This window comes from Cygnus atratus, chromosome 1 (assembly GCF_013377495.2).
Source record: "Cygnus atratus isolate AKBS03 ecotype Queensland, Australia chromosome 1, CAtr_DNAZoo_HiC_assembly, whole genome shotgun sequence".
In the NCBI taxonomy this organism is placed as follows: domain Eukaryota; kingdom Metazoa; phylum Chordata; class Aves; order Anseriformes; family Anatidae; genus Cygnus; species Cygnus atratus.
In genome coordinates, this window is record NC_066362.1 from 6,788,802 (window position 1) to 6,803,371 (window position 14,570).

A 14,570-nucleotide genomic window follows, 5' to 3' on the forward strand; every position below is an offset into this window, starting at 1 on the left:
GTTTTGATGTCGATTTCATGAAGTGATGTAAACTTAATGCATTGTTTCAATCGAGCACACAATAGGCAGGAGTGAGTGCTAGAAAATCACACCCTTTGCTTTGCGGCTCCTTTTTTCTTGTGGGAGAAGCAAGTGAAGGCTGAGTTGGAAAACGCCTTCTTCCCAAACACATGCTCCACCTAGCACCCACCTGATGCACCCTTGGTGAAGCAAGATTTGTTGTTTTGGGGGTCCTCTAAATCATCCTGACAAGCGCTATTAACAGACACGATTTACAAAGAACACAATTTAAACGTATTAACTCAGTGTTATTTTTAGTATACAACACAAAGGAGAGGGTGATGTTACTGGAATGCCCTACGTCCATCAGCTACAAGGCTGCATTTAGTACCATTTATTTTAGACTTCATCTAATAGCTACCTTTCATTCTAAATACCTTGAATTAATTAGATGTATTGCTTAGGAAAAAATGAGTCACTATGTGTGACTTGTATGTGTGACTTGGCTGCATAAAATATTAGAAATCTATAGCGCTGTAGTTTAGAAGTCAGTTGGTTAGAAAACATTCTCTTAAATGCCATGAAACAACCCACTTTTTCATACTGATTTCTTCTTAGTTGAGTGAATAAAAACAGGAATTGACAAAGATAAATCTGCTGTCGTTATCCTTTGAAATATGTTTATGAGCTCTTATTTTCCAGTTATTTTCATTCCCATTTCTGCTTCATCATGGCACGCAAAGAATCAATGGGCAGTGATAAAACCTAGAATAATGGAAGAATAATCCACATGTCATTGCAATATTGTTCTTTAGCCCTGCTGTTCTTACAGTTTGACTTGCCTGTATTTTACAGGAGGTATTTATCATCTTTTAACATTAATAAACATTAGTAATGTGATAAACAGTAGTTTATGACATTAATATTCTGCTTGTTGCTGTCTGAAGCACTGGCATTGTTAACATCCATGTTCTTGAGCAGGATAGTGCTGCAGTGACATATTAAAAAAAAAAATCATCTGCAGTGATTATTAGGTTTTAAATCCATGGAAAGAGGCCTGGCTTCCAGCCCTTTAGTGCCTATATTACCCTAGCAATCATTTGCAGATATATTTTAAAAATATTTAGCTGTCTGAAGATTCTTGGGAATAAGTTTGAAAGTGCTTTGATGCATAGTTACTGTAAGAAGTTACTTGCATCATAAGGTGACTGATAATCTCTAAAAGTCTGGTCCTTGACTACTAAGTGGGTGTTTTTGGAAATTTACTTCCATGCTATGGGCAAAAGAAGGAACTGCAAATTCAAGTACTCTTTATTGGGCAGGTGGCTGCAAGTATAGACCTGGCTTCTGGTTTAACCTCCCCTGCTACCTCCCCAGTGGCACACTGGGGACATGTGAACCCAGGTTTCTCTCCACTAAAAATAGAAACCTACACATGGGGTCCCCGTACGTCACAGCAAGACAAGTAGCAAGAATAAATGAACTTCAACACTATTTAATTTTTAATTAGACCCCTTTTATCATATCCTTTGTAAAACTGGGGAGATTAACTTTTGCAGCCCTATTCTCACTTGGTTAAAAACCAATTAGCCGTCATACACAAGCCAAACGCATCCTTATTAGCAAGAATTTGTGCTAATTACTTTGTTATGGTTAAGTGACTTTTCAGCCACTTGGTGCATCAAGTTCAGGTCTACTTCAGACTCTACAGTGATGTTGCCAAGATTTGAATCCAGCCAAGTGAGATTTCCAGCGGTCTTGCCTGATTAAATGTTTCAAGATTTGGCCTGGCTGAATTATGCCATGGTTAATTCTCCCCATTGGGTTTTGGAAAACGCTCTGGGAATTTTCTTTCTTTTCCATCCCTTTGCTTCTTTCCTGAAGATGGCGTGCAAAGCAAGCCCAATAGCAGTTGAAGTAGACTTATTTTTGCCTCCACTATCTGAGAAGATTCAAAATAAATCAAGCTTGAACATCAGTACCCTTCACTTAGTTTTAAAATGGCAGGCACAGTTACAGAGGACTGTGCTTTCCTCTGTCATTACGTGCTGTGCAGAGCGGTGGCTCTAGGATAGTCAGGAGTCCCACAGCTTTCACACCGGTGGCAGGAGACACAAATCTGCCCTGGAATTTGGCTTTCTCTACACCATGATTGAGGACAGTAGCTCATAATGAACACAAAGCGCTGTGATCGTCCTCTGAGATCAATCCCCCGCTGTGCAGAGCTTTCCTACTTACTCTCTTATGGTATAGGGTGTATATGACTCACCCGAGGGCTATTGGCACTTCCCACAGGCAACTGGGGGAGCAGCCTTCTGTGTAGGAGTGTCCTAATACAGCGATGATGAAACGTGGAAACCTGCCTAGCCTCTTACTTATCCTTCTGTCTTTCTAAATAAATAAAATAAATTGGCTTCCCAGTAGCTCAGTGGAGAGGAGGGGGGTTTCTGGCAGGTTTCTTCTGATGGGTTTGTCATGTGGCTCTTCATTGCAGACCAAGTGTTTGAGTCAGACCAGTACTGAGATGCCAGCTAGGGATTGCACAGGAGAATTGAGAGAGCTGGGCTGTCCATCGTGGTCTGCAGGACAGAAATATGCAAGATTGGGACTTGAAAGCACACATGCTGGGAGAAGCAGAGCAATTACTATCCCCCCTGCGCCCACAGACACTCCCACCACTTTTGGAGAGCATTCATGTTTCTCACTGTGGGATACAACTGCAGCTGGGCAAATCTGATGGCGTTGGCCCCTAGCATGGCAGCGAGGAACTGTAATGGGCTTTAATTATCACACACACACTCACACTGACGGGATTCAATAGAGGCTTGTGATTTACCAGGCTGCCCAGCAACAATTTGAGATAGCCCCATCTGCAGAGCTGAGCATGCAAGGGACTCATCAAGCTCACTGGGAGGCAAAAAATTTATGCTCAGAATGCCATGTGTGCTTGGTTACCTGTTTGCTTTTCAGCTTTGCTTGTGGAAAAAATGTGATTGTCCTCTGAGTACATAAATGATCCTCATTTTTGTGCCATTTCTTGTCCTTGCCGTCAGCAGTATGGGTCCGCCTCAGCTGTATGTACTGGCTTTTAGGACAAACCAATAACTAAAGATCCTGTGCAAGCCACTGCTTTGAGTCCCAGCTGTGTTACCTGGGTGAAAGTTACATTTATTTCCCATATGGTGGAATGAAATACTCAAGTTTTGTTCCACCTCTCAGTCCCATGCTCCTCCAAACAGGCAGTTTTCCATGTTTCTGTGTAACTTCTGTGTGTGGGTGGTATAACATTCACCCTTCATTAGTATGTATTCAAACCAATGAAGGAGATAATAGTAGGCAACAACATCCCTGTGTCTGTGTCAAATGGATATTTCACGGATGGCAGAACTTTCTCTTCAGAAGTGTAGTATCTGCTGTCAGGTTGCAGATACCACCGAATGTATGCGTACATACTGCACTCATCCGAGAACCAGGAGGCTATGAAAAGAGCATTATACTCATTATTCACCCCTTCATTTGCTGTAAAGTAAATAAGAGCTTCAAATTTGGTGAGGCAAGGTACTGGGATAACCAACCTCCTCCCCAGGAGTGTCAGCCTTTAGGGCAGTGTTTTTCATGGGTTTTGCAAACCAAGCCTCTTTTTTTTTTTTTTTTTTTTTTTTTTGTTAATTTTTCATTTGCATGAAACCTCATCAGAGTGAACCACCTCAGCCCAGGAGCTGCTCACCACTTTTAATGGCATGTAGCTCCCACATCTCCTGGGCAAGGGAGTGGGAACCCGCTATAATTACTGGCTGCACATGTAAACCCACACTCCTCCACAATGGAAAAACAGTGCCGCTGCCAACAACTAAAAGATGGTTCGCTGCTTTTGGCTGAGATAAATCCCTGCAGCCACTACTTTTATCTTTTTCACCTTTAATGATTAATTCATCATTAATATTTGTTTTGATGTGTTTCAAATTAAACAGTCTGGAGGTTTTTTGCTCAAGCTTTGCAAGCCTTTCTGAGTGCTGCCAATTGTGAGCCAGTGCTTGGAAACCCTCATTCCGATGGCTTGGTCTGCTTCTCATGGAAATTGGGGATATTCCTGCAATCAGGGATGGCACTTACGTAGGGATATCCCTGCTGGCTTATAAGCAGGTGCAGGTCCTATTGTAGGAATCCAAGCATGTTAGAAGGTTATTTGGTCCTAGTCTTCCTTCTAGAGCTGTGAGTTACTGCAATACAAGACCCAGAACTTGAATTTTGCTTTCTTTAAAGGCTACTGAGCAGCCTTCACATGAAAATGCTCAAGATGAGCACTTATTTTCGTATCTAAAATAAGCAGTTGGACACAAGTTTGGTACCTAAGTCTGGGTGTGCAGTCCAAGAAACCCTCACTTTTAGTCTCAAAGTGCCTACACTCATTTGATGTTTGTATGAGATTACAATCAACATCAGTGCCTAGTGAAAACCCATGTGTCTGTGCCGGGGATGTTCAGCCTTTGTCTGAGCTTTGTTATGATCTGGAGATGAGGCAGAACAGGGCATAACCTCAGCCTGTGTCCCAGGGAGGCAGCAAAGCCTGTGGGCTCACTCCTTGCATGCTTAATGCACACAGCAGCACAACAGCTGGAGCCAGCTACTTCTTCAGAAACTGTCAGGATACTGCCTTCAGCATCCCTTTGGCATCGTGCCTGGTGGCTGGAAAGTGCCACCAGGATGAAAATACACATGCTGTGTGGCTGCGGAGGTTCATACAGCTCTCTCCCCTCCCTAGGAGGGAAACAAGCTATTTTTTAAGATGAGCAAAATTCCCCCTTTTTTCAAGCTGCACTGCAGAGCAGAGTAGTAAAGGAAGAATGCCACCATGCAGGCTGCTCATCAGCAAGTGCCCCTGGCAGTGAAGAAGCCAGACCAGTTTCTGCTCACAAGATCTGGAGAAATTAGAAATGAAAAGAAGGATTACATGGTTCAGGAGTACAAGACGAGGTAGGGCACAGAACAGAAATGGTGAGGTGTACGTGGGTAGGTTTTGTCACAGCCAGTTAGTGCTACAGCTGCTGAACTACAAAACTTAAGTTTCCAGCTGTGAAACGTCTCCAAGTTGACATCACAGTGAAATCTCAAAGAATATATTGTGAATATGGTACATAAGGCTGGCATTGGTGCTAGAAGAAGTGCAGTGCTGGGGAAGGAAGGCCATTGAAATGGTTGGAAAGATTTCTGGATCTTCACCCTTGAGGAGGAACGGGAGATCACGGAGGTGATGGGTAGGATCTGAAAGATGAAACGGAGAGAGAAGAACTTATATAAGCACGTGACAGAGTCTTCTGCCACATCCCTACCTTTTCCCCTTCTGGGCAGTTTGTGATACCCCTGGGCAAGCCCTGGAGAAGGCACCTCCATGGATAGCAGAAACACTCAGCACCATGCTGGGACACACCTGCTCGAGACAAATCCCATCCCAGCTCATTTATTTACATACAGCAAATTACTTCTCAAATTGAAGTGCTAAATCATGAAACAACTAAACCAGAAAAAAAAAATAAATGGAAAATCATTGCCATCTTCTAAGGTTAATAGGAGAGGGCCTTTTGGTGGGCATCTGTCTTCTGAATTTTGGCTGCCCCTGCTTTCTTTGAATGCCTGCTATGGGCTGCTTGCCACTGGCTACCAGTACTGGGGCTGAGGGAAGATAAATGAACTGATTCATCCCACCACGTTGGCCTTTGAGTCCCATCTTCCAAGGCATCCAGGGTCTTTCTCTCATTGCAAGTTTTCCAAAGCAGGCAGTATGACAATATTTCCTATCCACTCCAGTTAACATCACAGAAACACAGAGATCCTAAAGATGCTAGAGAAAATATTAACTTCCGTCCCATGTTATGAACAGTCTGTGGTTTGCAGACCACATGTGACCTCAAAGTTCAACTCTTTGGCCTTCCGACCACAGAGGGTTAGCTATTCTGCCATATGGGAACTGAACCATCTGGCTTTGAGCTGGAATTAGCTCTCCCTTGCCCAGTCGATAGATCCAGCAAGGCAAGGTGGGCAGTATGGGTGGGAACAAAAGGTTTTGCAGTGGAAGGAGATCAGAGGAGGTCAAAAATGCCATCTGGACATGATACATGGTTAGCAATATTTCTACCTTTCTGCTCATAGATAGAGCTCCCTTTTATTCTAAATGCAAGGGAGTATTCAACACTGAATTCAAAACTGAATTCAATACTGAATCCAGTAATGCTCCTCCAGATCTTTGTGATAAGAAAATTAAGGATATAACTTGAAAAAACAAAACAAAACAAAACAAACAAACCAAAAAAACCCCAGCTATCTAAGTGCAGTAGGGGAGAAAAGCAGGTGTTTTGGTTTTGTAAACTCTGTAGAGCCACTTTTGCTAAGAACAACAGACATCTGCCTGGTTTTGTTCACACCTCTGCTCTGTGTCTAGTGGAGGGTTCTCTAAGTTTCCCATTATTTGCATGTGTGTTTGTCAGTGAGAGAGAGGTAGACCACTGAACTGAGATGCTGGAGACCACAGCCCCTTCAGTAGCCACAGAACCCATCACCGCTGCAGTGCCACGTGCACGTTGGCTGTTTGAGGGCGAAAGAGCTGCTATAAAGTCACCTTTTATAAGATGCCAGGAAATCCGTGGAGGAAAGAGACCTGATAAATATCAGCTGTGTGAAGAAGCCTGGACTGGAGCTTTCATTTCTTCTTTTCACACCAGAAAATCCACGTGGGAGGGAAACCTGGACGATGGGAGAAGTGTCAAGCCGAGCTCCGCTCATGCAAATAACAGTGAAGCTATATGGGGAATATCCATCTGCAAAATACCCACCCTGGAGGATGCTTGGGGACCGTGGGATAAGAAAGGAAGGGGATAGAGTTGGTGGTGTGGCTCCTTCCATCATTCATGTCCATTTGATTTTCAAAGATCCAAGTTATAAGAGACCTCGCGTGGAGAGGAGGCACCACAAATCCCACCGCTCTCTCTCAGAGCAGAAATTGTGATTTAAACACTTCCCTTGGCCAAGGGGTGAATTCTTCAAACCTGTAGCCCCATGCTGCTGGCAAAACCCCTTGCAGGGCATAGGTGGAAATAACTGATTATTCATTTGCAAAGACATTTGGTTACCCAAAGATACAAATCCTTACAGACTCGGGCTTTGTTAGTTTGGGCTTTTGCAAAATTATTTGTGCTTTCGTGTGGCATTTCATTCCTGACACGTGCTGTTCGTGGAGGTGCAGCATTAAATGTCATGTCTTGAGAATGTAACACTCTGACTCAAAAAGAGTTGTTACATGGGAAACCTGCCCTACTTAAACAGCTCTCGTGTTTGCCCAAGGTTCATGTACAGTATTCTTCTAACTGATCCTCGTTTTCAATGTTAAATATGATAGATGTTAATATAAGTGATTCAATCACAGTTTGTAGCATGCCTTTGCAGCTAGGAGATTTAACGTGCTCTCCTGCCAGCTTGGCAGCCAAAGGAACAGCAAAATCTGGGTCCTCGGCTTTCGTCTGTGCTGCCCCTCTAATTAATGATCCGCAGCAATATGCAACCGCTTTTCTTTCATCTGCTTGGTCTCTGGGATGGTTGGGAGCCAGCAGAGGTGCACGGGAAGCTCAGTCATTAAAGGATTTAGCTTCCTTTATTGTACATCAACTTCCATATATCAATCCTTTGCTTAATAGCAACCTCCAGCTAAAGCCTGCAGAGTATATTGATCTTTTTTTTTTTTTTTAATTATTATTTTTTTTGGTGAATGTTGAAGTGAGCTTTACCTGTTGGGGCTCATTCTGGTCCTGTGGCACTTCTGCCCTTCTGGTAGCAGTGAGCGGGACATGGTAGCTCTGTGCTGTCCAGTACTGAGGGTGGATTTTGGCATCACTGGGGCTTCACGCCATGTGCTCATCATTACGATGCCACAGCACACCCAGCTCATCCAAATGCCACTCCTGGTCAAGTCAGGTTTTGTTTTATGGGCAGATTTCAGAGGAAGACGTTTCTGCATTTCAGCAGCACTGGGTGCTGTAGCAGTCAGGGAAAAATGACATGACCCCAAACACTCTTGCGCAACGACTCCACAGCAAGCAAAGGGGACCGGTCGGTGCTTGGTGCTCTGCAGCAGATCAAACGCTCTCCCGTCAGCCCTTGTTTGCACAGCTGCCATGCTCGGAAAAGCCACCTGAAGTCCTTGGTTGCTCTGTTCAGTTCATTCCTCTAAGTCCTAGCTAGCAATTAAATCATTGGTTCATATATGCTATAGTTTCTTATATTCAATTTATAAATACGTATATTAGATTATTAGATTATTAGATTCAATTATTATCTATGCATTAGATTTATATTTTTATTAGATTTTTATATTCTAGCTAATCTACAGTTTATAGTTCATGCATGTTATATTGCTCAGGTACAGCACTGCCCCTGTTTGCTCCTGTTGCTGACACCTCCGTAGAAGCACATGAGCAGAATCACAGACTGGAAAGGCCAGAGGGAAAATCCTGTAATTTTATTCAGTTGCATCTGCATCGTGCCTTGTGGCTCGTGTCTGCATGCACAACTTTCAAACCAGTGCTGCTCTGAATCTGATGAATCCATAATTTCTTTTTCTAGGTTTTTACTAGGATTGATCACTCATATTTTTTTCTATACTTAAATTTCCCTGATTCTCACTTCCAGTTATTTTTTTCCCCTTCTTTGTCCCCTGGACTCCAGCAGGTCCTGGGTCTTGTAGCTGAATCTCATGGGAGGTGGCACCTTCCCTTTGTATCAAACACAGGGGGATTTTGGGGGTCACAGTAGGGTGTAGGAGATGGAAGCATTGTCTGGGATTTGCCAGGAAGGAGGGAGAGCAAGCCAGAAAAACATCAAGTGTGAGAGAGTGGAGGTTGGAAGAGTGATAAGGGAGATTTCCTCAGCTGGATGTTTCCTTGTTTGTAACAATTTATATAAACTGATCTAAAATGTTTTATCCAAGCCCAGGTTTTGATGTTTGCTTTTGGGGCATTGTCACCACAGTGCTCCTCCAGGAGAGGGAGTTGGAATAATAAGGCTTTGGGTGATCTGCTTCGTCCTCCCATCAGATTGCAGAAAACCCTTTTAGCTTTTCTGCACACTGCCTTTCCTCTGCAAAGTGAGAACAGCACCTTTGAAAGAATAAACCCCAGCAGGTGCTGAGGAGCTTGGGTAGCTGGGTGAGTACTTCTGCTAAGAGAGATCACCATGGGGCTGCACGGAGGCATTCTGAGGGTTAGCAGCATGAATCCCCGAACCTCTGAGATTCACTTGGTGCTTCTAAAAGGGGATAAAAGCAGAGTTAGTAAGCCATCCCCAAATCCCTCCTGATCTGTGACCATCAAGTAGCTGCCGCTGCATGGTGCTTTCCTCGGTTCTCGATTTGCCCAAGCATCTGTGCAAGCCAGGAGCATCCGTCCCCATTCCCCGTGTGTCTGGTGCTGCTGAGGAGTGCCTCACACCTTCTCTGCTCCCCTCCATGTTTTGCAGGGTGGACAAAATGCAGCGTCAGTAACACACCCAGTCAACAATCCCGAGGTGGTGTCGTAAAAAACTGTGTTGAGCCAGGGAGGCTTCATTATTTTGTAGCAGGGCTCTGGGCGATTGCTCTCCCATGTTTTAGAGTAAGGAAAGGGGTGCACGAACTTGTGCAGGTTGAGCAAAGAGCAGCAGCGGCTGCTGCTGGCTGCAGTGACCTCTGCTGGGAAGCACACAGCTGCTCAGCTTCACTGGCCCAACCTGCAGCTGGATCTTACCCGCAGGCTTCTGCCCGAGCTAGCTCCATTGATTATTGCTATTTTCTAATTTTGAATTCCATTTTCCCTTAAATAGCATATCGTTCGGGATTCCCTCTGAGTATGGAAATGTTGTGTGAGCCAAGTGATGTGCGCTTTGGCAGGAATATTAAGCACTGCGTAACGCCGAGGTGAAGGCCCTGCTGATCATGGGGAGATTGAGGCAAAGCAGAAATAAATGCCTCTGACCATCACAGAGAGCCCCTCCAGTGCCAATGGTCGATGGGGTGGCTGTTGTGCATGGCTGTGACCCCTCAGGATATCTTCTTCCAAATATCCTCATCGCTACAGGGTGACTCCTTTTATTCTTTGGGGGTGATTCAGCTTCTGCTGCCTTCTTTCCCTTTCTTCTTGGGTTTTCTATCCCCTGTCCCTCTCCTTCATTCTGCTTTCTTTTCTCTCCCTGAGTCTTTCACCGAGGAATCACTTTAAAGCTGAGCAAGTGCATCCGCCTTCAGACAGTGCAGCAGCACGGGGCCCATTTGCTTTGCAAATGAGGAAAGGGAGAAGGTCTTGTGGCAGCCCTCAGCCTGCAGCGCTGTGTGTCTGATGGGCTCCTCTCTGCCCTCTGCCACCCCAACTGCTCGTCTTTGTGGGTGCTCCCCCCTGTTACCCATGGGCGTGCAACCTCTAGGTGTTGCTGGCAGCTGCCTCACAGGGCTTGGGTTGAGTTTGGAGAACCTCCGAGGTTCCCAAAATAAAAAGGAGGCTCTCGAAATAGAAAATAAAAATAGAAATGCAAAGCGTTTGATTTGCCACACATATATAGAAAAGCATTAATATATGTGTGCGGTAAAAATGTGCTGCAGACTATGTTGGAGGCTTTAAACAGCTATCACTACTGATATTAAAACTACCTTCTCTGTCATGATGGTATCAGGTACACAGACGATCACATGCCTGTGTGTGTGCATAAAGGAAAATGAATAAACATACATAAGAGTTTCAATTAAAAGTGAATATTTGCTGGAAATGCCTTTTAGGAACTAAGAGTGCCTTCAGCTCACTGAAACAAAGCAAAACTGTCCTTGCCCTAACTGCAACCCTTAAGGGACTGTACAAAGCCAAGCAGGTGGTCTATTGGCTTCCTGCTGTCAATAAGAAGAACTTGATTTGTGATGCGGTCTACCAGGAAATTTTGCTAAAATATCATGGGATTTTCCCGATACTTAAGCGAAGTGAAGAGCCTACTCGTGTATTTATTGCTCTGACATCCTGTAGCGTATTGTATTTAGGCTCACTTGTTGTTTAAGTTCAATTTCCTGTACATGGAGGTCCTTATATGAATGCAGCTTTTGATGACTGATTGTGGGCATAAATTCAGGTCAGCCGTGATCTTTCTGGTGAATTCAGAGGAAATCGGATTAGTCTCTGTTCTTACGGGAAAGACCCTGCCAGGCGCAGGGGACCTTCTGCTCTCAGCATCATCACACAGACTTTGGGATGCTTGGGAGTGCTGAGGATGAGGTCTTGACACATAATTAAGCTTTTTAATTAATCTTCTTGAACCTTGAGACATGTAGAGAGTTCTGCATTTGCTGATAATGCACTTTTACCTTCTTTCTGAGCATGTCCGTATGTTTAATAAGCAGACTGTGCATGGCATTTCCCAGCTTTCTCTTGCTCTTAAAACAATTGTCTGTAATTGGTGTAATTAAAATTCTGCTCCTGGAGTTGTACTGGTTGTCTTTTTAGGGCTTGCACAAGTTAAATGCATCCTTTGGAAATTGTTTGTTAAGTATTTAAGGAGCAAACCCAGAGAGGCTTTGCTCTGAGTAGTTAATTATATGTATGTTTAGAGAGATGATTTTTCTCTTTAAAGCTAGCATTTTGACAAACCAGAGGTCCTTGAGGCTTGGTGGGAATGATCCATGCCCTTCGCCCACCTGCTGGGCTCTATTTCAAACCTGGTTTCTGTTAGAAGTGAGGTTTATGTCATTGCACGATCTGCCTGTGCATGTCCCTGGTGAGAAGTGTCAGCGGAGGCTCAGCCCTTAGGAGACATCAGAAAATCCACGTGGCAGACCACCAAATTCAGTCACTTTTCAGAAATTCTGTGTTTATGTAACTGTGTTCAGAGGGAGAAGAAAGCAGCTCTGTGGAGACTGAAGCAATTCTTGGGGATGATGATTTGAAGGATTTCTTGTTCCATGTCATGAGGGTGTAGAAAACCTGCCTTTGGACAGAAAGCACGCAGTGCTTAGTAACACTGCAGCGAAATTTGGGCATGCAGACTGTGTGTGACATCAGAGTGGGCCAAATTCAGTGGGAAGGGGCATGGGGCTGTTGTATGGCCTCTGTACACATGCTCCAGCTTCTGCATGGGGGCAAATCCCTCCAGCCCGCACCCTGCCTCCATCCTCTTGTACCCAGCTTTGCCACTGTTTGGAAACTTCAACCTCTAAGCAACCATCTCCATTCATCTGACACAGGGTCTTTAGACCTCTAATGTCCCAAATACCTTACCATTGAACATTTTGACCTTGCAACAGATTGAGGGAATTTTCTGTGAGTAATAACAGAATTCTGGGCTGTAAAGCACTTGTGACTGTTTATTTCAGTCAAGATCCTATTTTATGGTGCTGATTGGAGCACTGGCAAGTAGTGTCTAACTAAAAGTAGCCTTCTGTTTTGCAGCCCCTTTTAAAAAATCTCTATTTCGTCTTTTACTTACTCATCTTATGTGTTTTTCAGGATCAAGCATGAAAATATAGTTGCCCTGGAAGACATCTATGAGAGCCCAAACCATTTATACCTGGTCATGCAATTGTAAGTACTTAACTTAATCAAGTTTCTGTGGCAAAATTGCCAACTCTCCTTGTTCTCATTTTGTTCTTTATCTCAAAAGATGAGATAAGTGGGAAGTATCTGTCTTGTGTGTTGCGGTCTGCAAAATCTCTGGCTGGTGGTTAAAATAAACCTTCAGGTGTGATGGGCTGTATTGTCGCAAAACTAGGAGCTGAGGTGTCTTGTGAATGGTCTTGCAGAAATTAAATCAGAGTAAACAGGGGATCCCTAAGGGATCAGAACTGGCCCTACGTACATGGAATTGCCACGCATGGTTTAGTCCTCTGTTGACTCAACAGATACATGGTCTGTCCTGAGCAAGAACTAACCCAAGATGCCACTATGTGCATGGGTGGTAGATTTGCAAGAAAGCTTGTCTCAGCAGCAGGACCATCTCATAGCATGTTCCTTGACATGTGTCTCTCACCAGAGTCCCTCTTGTTCCCCATTTTCCCCCCACGTTCTAAGAAGAACAGGACCCCATCAGGTACGTGATGTGTTGTGGCTGACCTAGCACTCCTGTCATATCCACTTGGTGGGGAGGAAGGAAGTGATGCTCATGCTGCTTTTTTTTTTTTTTTTCTTTCTGAAATCAATTACAAAATTTGACAGGAAGTTAAATTTCATCTTAACATCTTGCCTCTCTCTTCCTCAATGACGAGGTCACCTGAAACAAGAGCAGAGCAGATATAGGGCAGAGGGAAAAAGTGCATCTGTGAAGAGTCAGGTGTGCTATAGGGGAGCTTGGAGCATCTGACAAAGGCAGCTCTGGAGTTAAATACCCTGCAGGAAGCTGTTGGGGACCAGATGTCGTTAGTAGCTATCCTGCTGGTAGTGTGGGAGAAATAGTGCCCTACACATTTTTAGTTTGTGTTTGTAGTCCTACGTTTCTGCCCAAAATGCTGCAAAACAATTTGCACAGGCACGTCAGTGTTATGCAAATTCCAGCACGCCAGCTGGATTGTGGGAAGTACCAGTTTCATGACCAGCTGATTTACAAATCCTTATTTGTGTTTCGGTAATTACTCCTAGTTATTATTAACTTGCTTAATGTAGAGTAACCCTCACTTTTCCAAATTTCTTATGTCCATATCATTGGCTTATCTAAGATATAGGGCTGTAATTGTAGGTAACACTGAATATGTTAGTATAAACAGAAAGGAATAGAATAGTTCAGCTGGAAGGGACCTTCAGAGATCACCTCGTCCAACTGCCTGACCACCTCAGGGCTAACCAAAAATTAAAGAGTATCATGGAGGGCATTGTCCAGATGCCTCTTGACCACTGACAGGCACAGGGCATCAGCCACCTCGTCAGGAAGCCTGTGCCAGTGTGTGACTGCCCTCACATTAAAGAATTTTTTCCTAATGTCCAGGCTGAAACTGCCCCGGTGCAGATTTGTGTCATTCCCATGTGTTCCCATGTGCATTGCTGGTGACCAGGGACAAACTACTTGCTCCCAATTCAACATTTAGCTAGGAAACTATTTCTCCAGTCATAGCTGTGTTTGTAAACCCAGACAAATTATTATTTCCCAAGGACCAAGCATTTAGCTGTTGTAAAGAGACATGGTTTCACCAAAGAGCATGGTGGTGGGACGTCTGGCTGAAGTCAGCAGCTGGGAACCCATCTGGAGAGCTCAAGGCTGTGGCTCCTTCTTCAGCTGGAATGAAGAATCAAAATTTTGGGAACATTTTGTTTGAATTTGGGCACATATCTGAGTGTGACCAAGTGACAGCAATGTAAACTCCCACTCATGCAGAGCTTGTATGATGAAACTCGTATGTGTTGTGCACTTATTCAGCCTCAGCTATGGGGTAAAACATATTAGCTTAAGATTCTTTTATTAAAGACAGTTAATACTGTGTCAGGTTGTTTTTAGCCCTACTCACTGCTGCAAATCAAGACAAGGCTGCGTTGACCTGTGTTCTGCACAGGCTATATCCTATGAATAATCTTCTGCGCTCTTTTTGAAAA

At 44.1% G+C, this 14,570-nt stretch overlaps 1 protein-coding gene across 3 annotated transcripts in view; it reads left to right on the top strand.

Annotated features, from left to right (window-relative positions):
- Positions 1-14,570, top strand: part of CAMK1D (calcium/calmodulin dependent protein kinase ID) — a 218,059-nt gene that overhangs the window by 119,892 nt on the left and 83,597 nt on the right. For all 3 annotated transcript variants that reach the window (XM_035549523.2, XM_035549520.2, XM_035549522.2), the window contains one exon: positions 12,501-12,575. In XM_035549523.2, the coding sequence (XP_035405416.1) occupies positions 12,501-12,575 (75 nt within the window). The remainder of the gene's footprint in view (positions 1-12,500; positions 12,576-14,570) is intronic.